At 43.5% G+C, this 18,086-nt stretch overlaps 1 protein-coding gene across 13 annotated transcripts in view; it reads left to right on the top strand.

The window, feature by feature from the left end:
• The window catches only part of FAM219A (family with sequence similarity 219 member A), a 54,387-nt gene that overhangs the window by 22,641 nt on the left and 13,660 nt on the right, over positions 1 to 18,086 (top strand). For 2 of the 13 annotated variants that reach the window (XM_053204987.1, XM_053204989.1), the window contains exon 1: positions 17,218 to 17,683. The exons of 6 other annotated variants lie outside the window; for them this stretch is intronic. In XM_053204987.1, coding sequence (XP_053060962.1) covers positions 17,501 to 17,683 — 183 coding nt within the window. In that variant the 5' untranslated portion in view covers positions 17,218 to 17,500. Of the gene's footprint in view, positions 1 to 12,773; positions 14,073 to 17,217; positions 17,684 to 18,086 lie in introns of those variants that run through there. 5 more of the 13 variants (XM_053204991.1, XM_053204990.1, XM_053204992.1 and 2 more) reach the window with 5 other exon arrangements.

Consider the following 18,086-nt stretch of genomic DNA (forward strand, 5'->3'; position numbering starts at 1 on the left):
TACCTGGATGCCACCCGTCTGGCCAGTCTTGTTCCTTCTGGGCACCCCAAGTTTTGAATGGACTGGTGGTACTTCACTCAGTTCTTCTCACTTCCTTCTTAACTTCTGTAGAGCTCTGTAGCTTTGGGAAGGCAGGCATTTCTTTGAAAACAGAATGCCATCACACCAATTAGATACATTTCTGTTTCTTATTTCCTTTTTAGAGATCTCCTACAGTCTCACTTTCACCACTGGGAAGCAAGGTAACAAAATTATTCTCACATTGCCCAAGGTAAAGCCATGATCACTGATGTGTCAACATTCTGAGTGGTTCTCTTTGGCTTCTGGCCTTGCTCCCATTGGGAGTTGCTCCCATTAGTGTTGCTGCTTATTGTGGTTTTCAGTATGGCCTTTTTATGAGGTAAAGTAGGAAAGGGGTCAGGAAACTTGGGACCTAGCCCTGGCTAGGGGACTTTAGGAGAGCTGATCAGCTTTGCAGGGTTTCCTTTTTTCTTCTCTGTAAAATTGGGGTAAAGAATAGATGCTGGATTTTTAGGGCAGTGAAAATATTCTGTACGATACCATAATGATGGATACATGTTATTTTACATTTGTCCACACCCATAGAATGTATAACATCAAGAGTGAAACATAATATAAACTTGTCTTTAGTTGATTATGATGTATCACTGTAGGTTCATCAGTTGTAACAGATATACCACATGGTGGAGGATGTTGGTAATGGGAGAGGCTATGTATATGTCGGTATACATAGGGGGTATATAGGAACTCTCTGTACCTTCCCCTCAATTTTCCTGTAGACCTAAAACTGCTCTTCAAAAAGATAAAATCCTTTATTTTTAAAAGAGATACTATTTCTATCTCTTAGGATTGTCAGATTTAATGAGATAATAAAGAAAAAGTTTTGAAAGCATAAGTTGCAATGCAAAGATAAAGATCTATATTTTTCTGGATTTAACCTTTTCTGACTTGCATTGTAAACTCTTAAGAGGCATGTCTCGAAATCTGTTTCCTATGATGTAGCAACTTAATAGGGAGATAGAAATACTGAACAATCAGGAAAAGCCACTTCATTCTATTTTTTATGTTTATTTATTTTTGAGTGTAGGGGGAGGGAGGAGCAGAGAGAGAGGAAGACAGAATCTGAAGCAGGCTCCAGGCTCTGAGCTATCAGCACAGAGTCCAAAGCAGGGCTAGAACTCACAAACCAGAGATCATGACCCAAGCTGAAGTCTGATGCTTAACTGACTGAGCTGCTCAGGAGCCCCCAAAAGCCACTTCATTCTTAAAACCAACCTGAGGAAAGCAGAGGGCAGAGGAGAGTCAGATACTCATTTCTGTTTTAACCACTTAGTTATTGTTTTAATTCTCCCCATTGAACATGCCTTACTTTTGTAAGTTAAAGAAGCCAATAAAGACTTTTTAATGGTGGGGTGCCTGGGTGGCTCAGTCAGTTACGCGTTTGACTCTTGATTTCAGCTCAGCTCATGATCTCCTAATTCGTGAGTTGGAGACCTGCTTCAGGTGCTGTGCTGACAGTGCAGGGCCTGCATAGGATTCTCTTTCCTCCCTCTCTCTCTCTCTTTGCCCCTACCCTGCTTGCACATGCGTAGTTGTGCGCCCTCACTCTCAAAAAATAAACTTAAAAAAAAGATTTTTTTAATGGCTTAAAATGATGTAGTTAGGGCTAGATAGAAATTGGAAGTCATCTGCACATAGAGCTAACAGCTGCAGTAAAGAGAACAAAGGATTTAGAAAGATAAGCAATTGGAAGAGCAGCTAGATTGTCAAATTGGGCCATATTGTTAAAACTATTGAATGTTAGGTCAAGGAGTTTTTAAGTAGTGGGAGCCATTGAAAGGTCTTGAACAAGGGAATGTTGTAATCAGAGCAGTGTTTAATTTCCAGAAGAGTAATTTAAGAGTAATGCATAGGATGAGTTGGAGGAAGAAGAAATAGGTTGGGCAGATAAGTGGGTTACTCTTGCAGTGGTCCTGAAGTAAGTTGATAAGGAAGAAATTGTTACAGTAGGTTCATGATTAGCTTGCCAGAGGGATAAGTAGAAAACAGGTGGGTCAAAATGACTTCCCAGTCAGGTCAAAAGGAGACAGGAGTCAACTTGAAAAAGGTTCCAGTGGCCAAGGCTGGAACAATTTGAACAACAAAATAAATAGTGGTAGTATTGGATTATACCCCCCAAAAGAAAATATATGTGTATTAATCCATACTGGTGTAAATAAATGGCTGAATAAATAAATGAAGGAGAAGGAACATTTTCAAGAATTATGATTTGTTATGTAAAAGTATTTTATGTAGAAGTATTTTTTTTTTTTTTAGAAAGAATGAGGGGAATTTAAAAATTACCTTTAGGGGCACCTGGGTGACTCAGTCAGTTAAGCATCCAACTCTTGATTTCAGTTCAGATCATGATCTCATGGTTATGGGATCAGGTCCTACGTGGGGCTCTGTGCTAACATCATGGAGCCTGCTTGGGTTTCTTTCTCTCTCTCTCTCTCTCTCTCTCTCTCTCTCTCTCCCTCCCTCCCTCCCTCCCTCTCTCCCTCTCTCCCTCTCTCCCTCTCTCCCTCTCTCCCTCCCCACTCATACTCTCCCTCTGTCTCTCTCAAAATAAATAAACTTAAAAAAATTACCTTTAGAACATCATAGTAATAATTGCTGCTGGCAAGATCCACTGATTGCTAAAACTAGTGGGTGAAACTTTAAGGAGAAACAAGATATTTGCACAGCCTATAAGAACCTCAACCAAAATATGTATTAATTACCATGGTAGTTTTAACATATATCCACAAATTCTTTGATACTCCTCCTCTAGAAAGTGGAGCTTAATTCTCCCTCGACTGTGGCCTGGACTTAGTGACTTGCTTCTGACTAATAGAGAATGGTCAAAATAAGAGAAAAATAGTAAGTATAGTGGAGAAATCTGGTAAACACCACCCTAAGTAATTAAAATTAGTATCACCAGCAGTAAGTCATATACCCCCTGATATGCTGTGATACAAAGGACGCATCACTTATGTGGTATTCTTCCCCCAAATCCATAACCTCAGTCTAATCATGAGAAAACAAGGCACATCAAAATTGCTGGAATGTTTTATAAAATACCTAACCAATACTCCTCAAAAGTCAAAGTCATGAGAGTCAGGAAAAGACTGAGAAACTAAGGAGACCATGGAGACATATTAATGAGAAGCAATATGGAACAGAAAAAGGGATATTAATGGAAAACTGGAGAAATTTGCATAAAGTCTATAGTTTAGTCAATACTATTGATTTGATCAATGTAGATTTGATCAATGTACCACGATTATTTAAGATGCTAACATTAGAGAAAGCTGGGTGAAGAATGTACAAGGATTCTCTGCACTGTCTTTGTAACTCTTCTTTAAATATAAAATTATTTCAAAATAAAAGGTTTTTTTTAATGTTTTGAGTTTATTTAACTGGGAAAGTGGTTTGTACCATTAACAAGATAAGGGTAGTCAACAGGATGAACAAGGCTGGGGGGCACAGCAGGGGATGACATCAGTGGAAGTCATAGGCAGTTGGAAATGTTGGTCTGGAGCTTAACAGGTCAGAGCTAGAGATATATATTTGGAGGCCAAACCCAGAGAGATATCACTTGAAATAATAAGTTTATAATATTATATTACATTTCTACATGCCAAGAGAGAACATGTGTAAAGAGTCAGTGATCACACTGAGGAAAGGATCTATGTCTAGGGTATGCGAGGAAGAACAGTAGGGAGGCTGGTCAAAACAGATAGGGATAGGATGTTTTTATAAAAGCCAAAGGGAAACAGAATTTCCAGAAATATCTGGTCAGCAATGTCCAATGATACTGAAAGGTGATGGAAGATCACCTGAGAAAAGACCATTGGATTTTAATTAGGACCTCAAGTGCTGACCTCCAGGAGAACAGAGTTAGTAGAGCAAATATGGAGAGGTGGGAGTGGTAGACATAGGAATCAAATGGCCAGGACTTAGTGAGGAAGCAGGCTTGCCTAAACCAGGCAAAGGGACTTGTGTGGGTGCCAAGGGGGAAGAAGCCCTGGAGGAAAGTGGGATGCTCCTCGGCAGGGAAGCAGAAAGTACTAACCAGAGCAAGTAGGCCAAAAGGCTGGGGCCCAAAGTTTGAGAAGAGGAGGAACCTTGACCACAAAGCCCTTGCCATATCCTGGCTATGGAACACAGGCTGAAAGCTAGAAGCTCTGGATCAAGAACTACTTTTTTCCTTCCTGAGCTAGGAAGCCATTCTATTTCCCAAGTCCCAGCTTGTCATCACTGTGGCCTAGAAAGTTAGGCCAGAAAGAAAACGAAATAAATTGAACTTACTTATCCTCTCTTCAGCTTTTCTCTGAGATGGAGAATAGTCTGTGTTTTAAAATTAGGTATCAAGCAGTATTGCAGAGTGATTTCTATGGGGGTATATGTGTGTGTTTTATAAAAGCTACCCTGTATTGACTGCCTACCATGTGTCAGGGACTGTGGTAAGCACTTCATATACATGATCCAATTTAATCTTCCCACCAAGCTTTTGAGATGAGTACTATTATATTATGTTAAATATGAAAAACAGGGTGAGGAAGCTGAGCACTGAGAACTAGAACTAAAGCTGGAAGACTGAAGAAATGCAGACCACCAAGGCTCTACTCATTCTTCCAGCTCTGATCCACTGTTGCCCAGGGGTCCAGTCAAGGATGTGTCTGTCTCCTTCCTGGATAGGCTAGAAATCCAATCTAAATAGCCATCTACAGCAGCTCCCTACTCCAGGTGGCCAGATGGGAGTTCCAGAACACTGTTGTCTCCCAAGACCTTTACACAGTGGCCAATTGGTTCTGGGGTCACTACAGTTGGTGTGGCTGGTTCAGGGACTGGCTTTGGAATAGGATTTGGTAGCTTTATATCATTGGCTATGCTAGGACCTATCTCTCAAGCAGCATCTCTTCTCCTATGTTATTCTGGGCTTTGTCCTGTCTGATGGCCACCTTCCTCATCTTCTTCACCATGTGCGGGTATGTGAGAGGCACCTACCCATCCCTGCTGCTTCAACTCCAGACCATGCCTGTACTAGAGTGAACTCAATTTTACTATTAAACACAGTATTTCTCTAAACCTCCCCTTCCCACTACCAAAAAAAAGTTGAAAAACAGACCCAGTGAGGTTAGAAATTTGATCATGATTGCACAGATAAATGGCAGAGGTAGAACTTACTCTAAAACTCATACTTTTAACCATTTCACTATATTGCCTCTTACCAACACTCATGCACATGCACACACACATGTGCACACACATACAAAAGGGCCTAGGCTGTGTGCCAAGGGCTATAGATGGTGGGATTAAGGTTTTCTTCTTCTTTCTTTCTTCTTTTTTCTTCTTCTTTTGTGCTTATCTGGAATTTTTATAGTGACAATGTATTCCTCTTGAATCCAGAAAAAGAAATATTTATTTATTTAAGTCTTAAGTTTTGGTACTCTTTGCCAGATTTCCATAATATCCATGGTGAGAACAAATCAGATACATTATGCTAACATGCAGACAAAGGAGACTATACCATCTCTGTAGCAGTACAGGCTCTGCAGTTACAGAGCAGAGAATCTGGCATGTGTGTATGTGCATGCATGCATGCATGCTTGTGTGTGTGTGTGTGTGTGTGTGTACAAGCACATGTGTGCAGTGGCCACTGAAGTGAGGAGAGGAATGGCTGATCTGTCTGAAGATGTGCCACAGAGACCTCTTTCCTTTCCCTATGACCAGCCACCTTGCCTGAGCCAGACCCATTTAGTCCTGAGCTTCCAGAAGTACTACAAGATACTTTTCATATACACCAAGATCCTTAATCTCAACCTTATAATCACTTGTTGAAAATCTGACTAGGGAGCCAGGCTGCTGGCATGAAGCCCCGGCTGCAGCTATATAGAATGACTTGAGTCACTACCTCAAGCAATGGGTCCAACCATTTAAGGTCAGTGTTAACTGGCATGTGGAGCTTTTGTTCAGAGACTCCTAGGTCTTCAGGGGATGGCAGTTCAGGACCCTGGATAGCTCCTAGAAGAGCCCAGTCTCTGCCAGGTCTGAAAAGACTAGGTGCCTGAGTCATTAAGGCCCTTGCTTCTTTAATTTTGAATAGCCTTCCTATACATGTCTCTGGCTTCTTCTGTCTCCAGGATCTTCCCTATGAATCCAGGGACTCCCCCTTATCCTTTCCAGCCCTTGCCCCACCTTCTTCCACTCACATCTAGCCTGACCAAACTCTCTCTGTTGAGGTCACTATCACTCTGAAGGTGAAATAAGCTTTCAAGACAGCATCTGAGCTGTCCCTGGTTAGGGTCTCACACCCCAATACCTCAGAGCTGTAGAATTTTGGAGGGATGGTAAGAATCTAGTGGAACAAGGGAGTGTTAAAATGACTTTTGTCTCTAATACATCTGCATTCCCATCTTTAATCTGGTATGTGAGGCAGGGGAAACTAAAGAGAAGCACTGAGCAGATTTCAAGGTCTGAGGCTGGAACGTTTCATGAGCTATCACTGTACAATCAGCCTGGCAGTGGTGTACACTTGACTTAAAGTGTTTTGGATTTGTTGTTGTTGTTTTTAGGGTAAGAGCGTTGACATAAGGTGTATAGGGGCAAGTGTAGCAAATAGAAACAGAAATGAAACTAGTGAGTCTGGAGGTTCTCAGCCTGACACCCTCACCCTAGCCATGCACTTGGACCCTAGGCAGAAGAGAGGTAATATTGTAGAGGGGTTTCCCTCCTGATTCCCCAAATCATCTAGAGGAGGGGTGTATGAGGAATCTGGAAGGGCAGAGGAATCACAGTCACCTACTAGGGATTGGATTTTCTAGTTGATAGTTCCTTTTCTACTTCCAGGCCTCTTCCATAGCTAAATTAATCAAAGCCAGCAAATGAGGTTACCATGTTCTCACTTTGATTGCCTCGGCTGGTGAGTAAGGAGGGAAGGTAGGTCTACCTGGATTGAGGCTGAGTGAAGGCACTAAGGATCCTATCCCTCCCAACAACCCTTGCTCTGGGCCTTGGGTAAGGCTCTCCTCCATTGCTTTCTTCACCTCTCATACTCTTAGATCCCTTATTGGAAGAACTGTCTGAACTAAAAGGCCATTACATGCTTTATACCCCCAAAGAACCTCCTAGTCAAAGAAACAGGTGCAAAAGCAATACTAAACCACCAGAGAACAGCTGCAGGCTCCTTCTCTTAACACTGGACAGTCAAAATGGGACAGGCAAGGGCAAGGAGGAGAAAAGAGAATATGGTGTTTGCTGAGCCATGAGTAGACCTGACAAGAGTTTGGGCTGGAAGGACTAAGGCTGCCTCCACTCTACCTGAAGAGGTTTGGCTGGATAATACTCCTGAAGATGGGAGTATTAACAATGTAGTAACTAAGTTATGGATGGAAAGATGTTCAGAGGATCTAGATCCAGACTGTCTCTCAGCCAGGCCCCTCTCTTGCCTGTGGAAACAGTGTTTTCTAGCTTCCAGGAGAGGCCCTTGCTATGGGATTAAGCACAGGCTATTGACATATAAGCAAGCCTAGACAAGAAACAAGAACAGATGAGGACTCTGTCAGATCCCAAGAGAGTTGCTTGTGTTGGTTTTTGTTCAAGTAGAACAGGCCTAACCTCAGCCAGAACTTGCTTTTGGCCTGTTTTCTCAGGGGCAAAGCCTTCCCCATGTTTGCCTTCCTTAACAGAGGATGCTCTGTATTCATTGTTTTATTAGGAGCAGTGATTATGTGACCACAAACCTTACTAAATTAAATATAGTCCTGAGCATTCAGAAGAAGAAAAAGCTCAGGACTCAGGGGAAGGAGCAGCTGGCTAGAAAGAAGAGTCCCCAAATTCTAATTCCTGGGCTGCCATCTGGCATTGACCTGGGACAACTCATTTACTCTCTGCCCTGGAGGCTCTTTCTGGAATCTCAGGGCCTGAATAAAAACAGACCTGGGAACTCAGAGAGTGAAATGACCTGTCTAGACTCTCTAAGTCAGTGTAGTTCACAGGCAAACCTGGAATCCACTAAGCCCTACTCTCCAGCCAGAGGCTGTGCTTACTGTTCAGGGAGGTTTCTTGTATTTTCCTTTGCTGTCTCCTTGCCCTTATGTATGAACTCCCAAACGTTCCCATGCCTTGGGTGGCTCACTGCCTGGTACGCATGGTTGTAAGCCCCAGGTTGTCAAAACAGACAGGATCAGAGCAGCCCTGCCCCTATCTCCCTCCAAAGGATTTTCTGATGGTTTGGTTCCAAGCTAGCTTCCCACTCCTCTGAAACTTGATAGTAAGAGTTGGGCCTTACTCATTTGATGATGATGTATGTATATCAGCAAGCAAAATATGAGCCTGGACCTTAAGTCTCAAAGAAAGTTGTGTGTGCTTAGCTGTTGATCAGCCCCCACAAGTAGTCAACCTGGAGTTGAGTTGCTGCATTGGCCATGGGCCTTAAGTGAGTTTTAACTAGGCCAAACCTTCAGGCAAGCAAGGGAGTAAGTGAGGATTTGGGGACTCCTACTCTGGCTCTTCTCCAAAATAACTTCCTGGAAGGCAATCTTTCAGCCCCTAGGCTTACATAGAGAAGTGGCCCTACAAAGAGTACACAATACAACATCTGTCTGGGACACCATTAGACAAGGCCCTGGCACAACCTGGCAGGCCACTGGACTTTTGCCACCTCTGTTTCAGAAAGAGCCTTGCTATGGCTCAAACCAAATAGAAAGCAATCTGTTTGTCTATTATCAGATCACAGCCCTTCATTCTCTATGCTAGGCACTGGGAGGACACAGAAGAACTAGGCATGGTCCCTGCCTTCGTGAACATTTGTTAAATAAATTATGCAAGCATTCACTGAAGTAAAATTTGATAAGTACATGAAAGAAATGGAAGGGGGGTAGTGCTGTGAGAGTATATTATAGAGGGACCTAACCTATCCTGGTATTCATGGGAAATTTTTTTTCTTAATTTTTGAGAGAGAGAGAGAGAGACAGAATATGAATGAGGGAGGGTAGAAAGAGAGGGAAACACAGAATGTGAAGTAGGCTCCAGGCTCTGAGCTGTCATAACAGAGCCTGATGCAGGGCTCGAACTCGTGAACTGTGAGATAATGACCTGAGCTGAAGTCGGATACAGCTGACTGAGCCACCCAGGTGCCCCCGTGCGAAGCTTTTTATAAGAGATGATGTGTCAGCTGAAGCCTGAAGGAGAAGTAAGGTGTAGCCGGAAGGGGAGCATGAGGCAGGAAGGCTCTTCATGCTCCACCAGCAATGAAGACCAGTGATGCAAAATGTAGTAATGGGGGTGGGTGGGGAGAGTGACACAGGATTAAGTTGGGGAAATGAGAGGAAAAGTAAGTGACTACTTCTTTGCCACCATTTCTAGCCCAGTCTGAATTGCTCCTTTCAAAAAAAAAAGGGCTGGTTGAGACCCACCCAAACTGCTATGGCATACCACCCCCCCCCCACCCCGGGGAGGCTGGTGCTTCTTCCATCTCCCCAGCACAGGGGATTTTCATAGGAATGCTCAGAAGAGGCACTTTTAGTCCCAGCATAGGGTTCACACAAATGGAGGGGTCTTCACCTGGCAGCGTGGCTCAGAGGAGGGGGGGTGGACAAGAACTTTCCCTACAAATCCTCTCTGTATGTTTTTCCAGTGCTTTGAACTACTTATTAATCTATGACAGAAGCCATTTCCTCATTTTGATGGTTCTGCTGGGAATTCCGCCCCATCACCCCCCTCCTGTGGTAGATAAAAAATGTCAGCTTTCAAGATTTTATACTTGGATTTCAGAATCTAAATTGCATTACTACATCCGGTGAGACGGCGCCATTCCCTGTTCCTATCTACGTGCTCCAGGCACCATGAGGCTGATAACATCAGCGTGTCAAAGCAGCTCGATCCAGACAATTTGCAGCTGGCTGGGGCTAGGGCAGAGGGGGTGGGTGGCAAAATTCTCTCAGAATCCAGAGCAGCCCAGGGTTGACTGGATTTTCAGGTTCTTTCTACAGACTATTAGTTCTCTTATCTGTAGAGAGAGAGTTTGTCTTGGTCCCACCTAGATGTAACAAGGAATTGTAAAGTACTCTCCTAAACATTGATAGGATAAAATCACTAAAAGCCAATGCTCAGGTTTTCCTTGGAGTGAAAGATAGAAGAGAATAGAGGGAAGAGTAGAAGTCATAATATGAACAAGTGAAATTGGGTGTCCATATAGAATCCAAAATACTCCTGGAAATGGTTACTCTGTACTTCCTTGAAGCCCTGATGTGAGGCCTTGTAACTAACCTTCTGACTGCCATTAGCTTGTGAAGTACATGAAGAGAAAGCATTGTTCCCCTGCCAGGAAACACAGGAACTTTTCGAGTTCCTTTTCTAATTGTAACCACGACTTAACTCTACAGAACAAACATTCCCTTCACAGCAAAACTTTTCAACTTATTGGGTTATTTTAAATGCATCAAATGGCATAAAACATTCATTCAACTCTGGCAGCATTCACAGATCCATTTTTGTAAATAGCCAAACAGGCTCTTCATCCTCAAAACATGATGTTTTCAAAGCGTAGTCAGCACCCAAGATCAAGGCTTTGGGAGAAGTCAGTCCAAATTCACTGAGCTTGCCAGTGCTAGGGCAAGCCTGGCTTTCCTGCTCACTGCCCACTCACCCACAGGTTCTGGTGTTTGGATGGAGGAGACAGAACTAGAATCTACCCCCAATTCTAATTATAGATATATTCTCTTACAGTGGAGGTATGCAGTTTACTGACTCCATTACTATACCTCAGGGATGCATCGATAATTAAGTCAAATGATTATTTTTAAGATTTTATTTTTAAGTAATCTCTACACCCAACATGGAGCTCAAACTTACAACTCCAAGATCAAGAGTTGCATGCTCTACTGACAGACAGCCAGGTGCCCCTAGGTCAAATGATTCTTTAGTTTTACTTATATTTGTTTATTTTTATAGAAAAGTGTTATTGAAGGTTTAAAAATGAGAAATCATGATCACTACAGAACCATGATCACTTGGAGTATAGTTTCCAATGCTAAGCCTCTCCTGGATGTCCATGGTTGGTGGAGCAGGTGTTTCTCCTTCTAGAAAAAGGTCAATGCAGGCTTCTCTCCACTGACCTGGATTCCCAGGGTGCTCTTGTTAGGTTTGTGCAGGCCTCCTGCCTAAAGGACTAGAAGTCCAGGGTTTTTGCTGCTTTTTGCCATGGCCTGGGGAGAATGACCCAAGGCTAAGTCATGGGACTGTAGTGCAGCCAGAACTCGGGCAGCTACAACCCACTCCCACTCAGTTTGCTGTTACTTTGAGGTTGCCCAGGCCCTGGTCAGCCTATCTTGCCTTCAAACCACCCTTGCCCACAATTCCTAAGAAATAGCAGACCTGCCATGGTCTCGACCACGGCTAGATTTCTCTACTAGGGCTTCTCTTTGGGGAGTCTCAAGCTTCCCAAGGATCAGACCCATAATACTGAGAGAAAAATAGAGTTTTTGCTGAAATGTCAGCAAACCACAGAAGAACCTGTGTCTTGAATTCTCTTTCTTGACATCTTCAAACATCTGGCCCTTCTCCACTGTCTCCTACCTTTTAGTTTCAACCATCCTCCACTCCAGTCTCTCTTGTCAAATAAGAGCCCCTTCAGCACTCTGGTTCTGGTTCCTCCCTGTTTTACATTATCCTTCTCAAAACCTTATTCTTCCCAGGCATCCATGACACCAGGCTCTCTTTGACCCTCTGCTGCTCTGACCTGGGCTGTCAGTTCTCTTCTTCCTACCCCTTCAACACTTCAATGTTGGTGTTCCCCAAGTTCTTTTCTCTGATCATGCATATTTAGAGGTGCCCCCCCACACACACACACACTGAGGAAACCTGGAATCTTCTTTGTCTAGGTCTTTCCCCTCAACCCAGATCTAGTCAGCCACTAAGGCCTGGCAGTATGACCTTGATGTGTTTTTCTTCTCCAGTCCTATTATTTTCCATTAAAGTCCAAAGCCCCTGAATGTGATTTACAAAGCCCTTCATGATTTTAAGCCTTCCTCCAATTCTAGTTTCATCACCTGCCATTTCACCCCACCATTTAACATTCTAGCAAAATTGAGCTATTCTTTTAGCCTGCCATGTAGTCATGTGTGTCTTCCTCCCTACTCCTTTCTTTTCTTTCCCTACCTCTTTCTCATCTGGTTCTTATCTATCTCCTACTCATTCTTCATGCCTCAGCTTTCTTTGGAGAAGTCTTCCCTAATTCCCCAGGGTGGAATAGGTCCTTCTGTTCTGTATACAGACAATACTCTATACAAACCTCTGTTGTAGCATTTGCCTTAGTATTAAAAATTATCTGCTTATTTATTTGCCTTTTGTACTGGCCTTTAAGCTCTTCATGGGTAGAGATCATATTATCTTTATATCTGTAGCACCTAGCACAGTGCCTAGAATATAAGTGCCCCTAAAATTTAGGACCAGAACTGAATTGGTGGCTGAGACTCTTTCATCTCCATTTTTTTAATGTTTATTTATTTTTGAGAGACAAAGTGTGGGTAGGGGAGGCAGAGAGAGAGGGAGACACAGAATCCAAAGCAGGCTCCAGGCTCCAAGCTGTCAGCACAGAGCCCGATGTGGGGCTTGAACCCACAGGCTGCAAGATCATGACCTGAGCTGAAGCCGGTTGTTTAACCAACTAAGCAACCCAGGCACCACTCATCTCTCTTTTTTTTTTTTTTAATTGTCTTCTGCTTTTCTCTCCTGGGCTCAGGATTCTCAGTCTGTAGTGCTTTTTCTTGCCTCCTGCTTTCTGCTAGTCTGTCTCTGTCTATCTCTGTCTCTCTCTGTCTTGAGCTATTGAGTGCTTCAGTGACTCCAATATTTCCTTCCTATGGAGAACTTTTTGAGCAGGAGGTTACTAATCAGAAAGCATCCATGCCATTTTCTAAAGAGGAGCTTCAAGTGTGTGCAGAGCACTGGAGATATGATGAGACTACTAACAGCCTTCCAAGTGCCTGCTTTATAAGACAACAGTCCCACAGCTGTGTAAGTTCTGATGTGTTATTAATCTCATGTCTTTATCTGATGTCTCTAAGAAGGGGTTGGGTATAAGAAATGACAACTTAGATTCAAATTCTAGTGCTAACCACCCTTCAAGGTATGATTTTGAACATATTACTTGATATAAGCTGGTTCTTCAGTTTGAAAATGGGAATGGTATTTACCTTACTCAGTCTTTTAGGATGATTAAATGAGATAATATATTACAAAACACCAAGCACCATTTTTGTACATATAACAAAGTAACAGGTATTCAAACAATATTAACTAAATGATCTGCTGAATTCCAGATGAACCACACCTGGTCTGCATTGTTCTGAACAATTCTCTGCCTTCGTGCAGCCAGAGCTCTTAGCAGACAGAGCAGCCTCCCCAACTTGAGCTTTGGGTCATCTCTCCTCCTCCTCCCCCACCAAACCATTGTCCTGTCTTGGCACTAAGAGTATAAAACCAAATTAAGGTGGGTACAGAGGGCTCTTTTAGAGGCTGTCTGGGGATGGTGTGGATGTAGAAAGACTGGCCTAGAACCTTGCTATTCAAAGTGTGGCCGCTGTACTAAGAGTATTGGTATCACTTGAGAGCTTGTGTGAAAATGCAGAAACTTAGGTTCCATTCCAGACCTACTAAATTGGAATCTGCATTTAAACAATATCCCCAGGTTATTTGTATGCACATTAATGTTTAATGTAGGAAAGAAGCACTTTCCTACAGGCACATACATAAGCTAGCAGGTATAGAGGGATGTAGGCTATGCATGTATGTCAGAACTGTCTAGAAGACATTAAGGCTGCACAGGTGGGGAGGAGCTATGAGGGAGTATAGTCAGAGCAAAGGAGGTGTTCCTCAGAGGTGTGGGTTACAGAACTGTATGGGTGCTCTTTGGATAGGTATTGGATTTTTGTTGTTTCAGGGCCCCTTCCTGTTGATACCTCAGGAATGAGATTGTACCTTTGAGTTAGCTGGTTAATGTCACTGCACCAGCCAGAGAATGACAGGTGAGTAGAGAAAGGATCTCTACTACCCTGAGCCTGGGAAGACCCTCCAGCAGGGACCCCAGGACAGATGAATATTGTTTAGCAGATGGATATTGTTTCCCTAGAGAGATACATAATCAGCAACCGGCTAGCTTCACTGCTGAAAACTTGCCTTGAGTTTGTGCTAGGTTAGAATCTCCCTTCCCGCTACTGTTCTACTACCAACTGCACACACTTCTCTCTCTCTCTCTGTCTCTCTCTGTCTCTCTGTCTCTCTGTCTCTCTCTCTCTCTCTCTCTCTCTCTCTCTGTCTCTCTCTCTCTCTCACACACACACACACACACACACACACACACACACACACACTCTTAAAAAAACTGACTTGGGGCACCTGGGTGGCTCAGTTGGTTAAGCTTTCAACTCTTGATTTCAGCTCAGGTCATGATCTCACAGTTCGTGGGATTGAGCCCCGCATTGGGCTCTACACCAACAGTGCAGAGCCCACTTGGGATTCTGTCTCTGCCCCACCCTGCCCCTCAAAATAAGTAAATAAATTTTTTAAAAAACTGACTTAACAGAAACTCAGATAGGGGATTATGAGTCTTTGTAGAGTTAACCCTCTCCTTCCCCTCTCTGACCTTCTTCACTGCTGGGCTGGGCTCTGAGCCTCCAGGAACCTGTAGCATTGACCTCTCTGCTGCACAAAGCACACCTGGTGGGAGTGACTGCAGGCTCTAGGCTTGTTTAGAGTCAGTAGGGTTTGTTTTACCAGAGCCACCATCTCTCCCTCTTAAGTACTCTTAGGACTCTGGATCCCTTTTTGCTTTCCCAATAGAAACACTTCCCAACCATCCACCTAGAGTCTCTAGACCTTTCTTTGTGGGAGAGTTGTTTGTGCATCTCAATGGTAAGGAAAAAGCCCTGTTATACCCACCCCCACACACAAAAATAGAGTAGGCTGAATGCCTGATAGCAACAGCAACTAAAGGTAGTTAGAATAGAGTCCTGGCCCTACACTCAACTGTCATTGCTCTTGCCAGCCACTTAATAGGTGAGCCTGTAGTTTCCCCAGGTTCCTGCCCAGGCCCAACCCTCTACATCAGGGAGGGTAACAAACCTTTACCACCATCACTTTCTCCTCTGTGCTTCTACCACCCTTTATGCATTCCTCTCTCTCATGCTGCTCTGTCTGCTTTAAATGGGCTAATATGTGTTTCTGTCTTCTTTTTACCATTAGACTAAAGTCTTTTTGCAAGAATCAGTATCTTTCCCTCCCCAAAGTACATTGTTCCCTGCCTGCCCCATGTTGATATTCAGTGACTATCAAGTTTTTTAAACAAGTGGTGAACTTACTGATGTTTAATTATTAGGAGGGCAAAAGGAAAGAATAGGAGACTGCTCTGTCCACAGAGCTAAGCTTTAGAACTGCAAGTTGTCTTTATGAGCAAAAAGTGGTGCTTGCCAGTTATAATGAAGGTTAGAAGAACAGATTGAAAAGATGAGAAAGGATGGGGGTAGGAAATGCCACAGAAGGGAGAAGCTGTTTGATACCAGCCCTAAGTCCATTGTTCACTTGTTCACTGCAGACAGGTAGCTCTTTACTCTTCCAAGGCCAGAGAAAAAGGATCAGAAATGGCAGTTGTGTGAGGACATCCCATAGACTGCCAGACTATTTATTTTCTTGGGAAAACAAGGATTCCAAAAGATTCATGAACCAGGGCAGGGCAGGCTCGGCCCCTTGAATAACTGAAGCTTACCAAATACCTTCCAGTGAGATTTGGGACCAAGATCCATGTGAAGATCCACAAGTCAGGCTGGCCTAGACCAAATGTTAATATCTGTTGAGATTTCTCCTGCTTCAGCTTCCTACCATGTATAAGGCTGAGGGACTAGTCTCAAAGACTCTCCAACCAAATGTCCTCTATTTGTAGGCAGCATCTACAGCATCTAAAGTAGGGCAGCATCTTTCTTCGATGTTCTGAGCCTCCTTTCTTACCTTGGGGAACTATAATCCACATCCTGGAAGGAAATTGAAAGATCCTCCAGACATGCTCCCTAAAGCTTTGTTAGCCCTGAATATCTGATGTCCTTTTCCCCCTCCTCTGGGTCCTGCCTAAGCAGAAGGCCTCCAGAAACTCAACTCAGAATCCCTTGGCCCTTATGACTCCTTTGATTTTGGAATCATTTCCTTGCCCCTCTCCTATGAAAGGCCTCATCTCCAAAGTCTGTGTTGGCTGAAACTGAAGAAAGAAAGAAAGAAAGAAAGAAAGAAAGAAAGAAAGAAAGAAAGAAAGAAAGAAAGAAAGAAAGAGGAAGGAAGGAAGGAAGGAAGGAAGGAAGGAAGGAAGGAAGGAAGGAAGAAAGAAAGAAAGGAGGGACAAAGGGAGAAAGAAAGGGAGAGAGAAAGGAGAAGGAAGGAAGGAAAGAAGGAAGGGAAGGTGGATGGAGGGAGGGAGGGAGGAAAAGGACCTCCTTATATCCACTGCCCACCCTCACACATTTTCTCCTTCTGCCTTAGGCCCTACCAGTCTATCTTTTATTTTCTTCAACCTTTTTCATAACATAAAATTAGCCATTTTAACCATTGTTGATCTATTTTTAAAGAACTTTACACCTTCACCCCTTTTTCCATTGAGTGAGATAGTCTTTCCCTAAAGATGTTGAAATGGGAGCTGGAGGAGGTGTGGCAGGATAGCAAGCTCAGAAAACCCTCTAGGTCGCAAGACTGTATAGGCCAAGACATGTGTCTCTAGCTGATCCAAAATAGGGCATCTGAACATCTGGCTCAGGGGATAAGCTTAAGGATAGGAATGAAAGTCAGGAGCTAGGTGAGGCGAGGCCTCCCAGAGGAACCAAGATTTTTCAATTTCTGGCTCTGGTTTCTACCTCCTGGGTCATGAGGCTTGTCCCCTAGGCCTTTATGCACAAGCTTCCCTCAAGCCACAGCTGCTGTAGTGGGTGTTCCTGAGTTGAGGTATTTGTCCTTTCTCCCAAACAAAGCCTTTTTAGTCATAGGGTTTCCAGGGGAGTAAGAGTGGGGAGGAATAGCAGAACATCAATCTAGGACAAGAAATCCTAACCATGAAGGAGGCAGAATAGGATTCTAAATCTTTTTTTTTTTTTAATTCACTGACCTCTTGTCTCCCCATTTAAAAAAGAGTTCTAGTTCTAGTTCTAGTTCTTTACCATCCCAGTACTAGTTTCAGATCTTTCACCATCTTTTTTTCCCCCCTGAGTAGTTTCTGAGCTACTTTTGAAAACTAAATAATGGGTAAGGGAGTAGGAGCTGCCATTCTCAGTGGGTTAACTCCAGAGCCATTTTGGTTGATTTTCTTACCCCAAGTCTGAAAGCAAGGGATACTCATTCTGTGAAGTTTGCCTCCTGGCTCTGCAATTAGTCACGGTTCCTATAGCTGATGTACTGGCACAGGCCAAGGACCAGCTGAAACATGGTGGCCAGCCATCAGGCAGTACTGTGCCATTTAGAGTTTTTCCCAAGCTTCAGTGTAACAAAGTCTTATCTCCTCTTATTCTTAATTGGTGGCCTCAAGTCAGGCATATTTTGTCTGGCAGATGATTCCATTCCAGAGGGAATTCTATTCTTTGAAAGAAGTTTCCCCAGAGGCAACCAGGTAAGTAAGAACTGAGGCACAGTTCTCTTATAAGATGATGGATAGATGTGATGACCTGAAATTTCCTGGCACACAGTGAAAAATAAAATATTAAAAACCAGCTATAGCCCTTTGTCATGACTAGAGGCATTGTAAATTGGAACAGTCCTTCGGGAAAGCAGTTTGATGATATGTATCAAGAATCTTAAAATTACTCCTGCTTTTTGACTTTGTAATTCTACTTTATTTAAGAAATTACCCTAGGGGTGCCTGGGTGGCTCAGTCGGTTGAGCGGCCAACTTCGGCTCAGGTCATGGTCTCGTGGTCCGTGAGTTCGAGCCCTGCGTCGGGCTCTGTGCTGACAGCTCAGAGCCTGGAACCTGTTTCAGATTCTGTGTCTCCCTCTCTCTGACCCTCCCCTGTT

This window comes from Acinonyx jubatus, chromosome D4, assembly GCF_027475565.1.
Source record: "Acinonyx jubatus isolate Ajub_Pintada_27869175 chromosome D4, VMU_Ajub_asm_v1.0, whole genome shotgun sequence".
Classification (NCBI taxonomy): Eukaryota; Metazoa; Chordata; class Mammalia; order Carnivora; family Felidae; genus Acinonyx; species Acinonyx jubatus.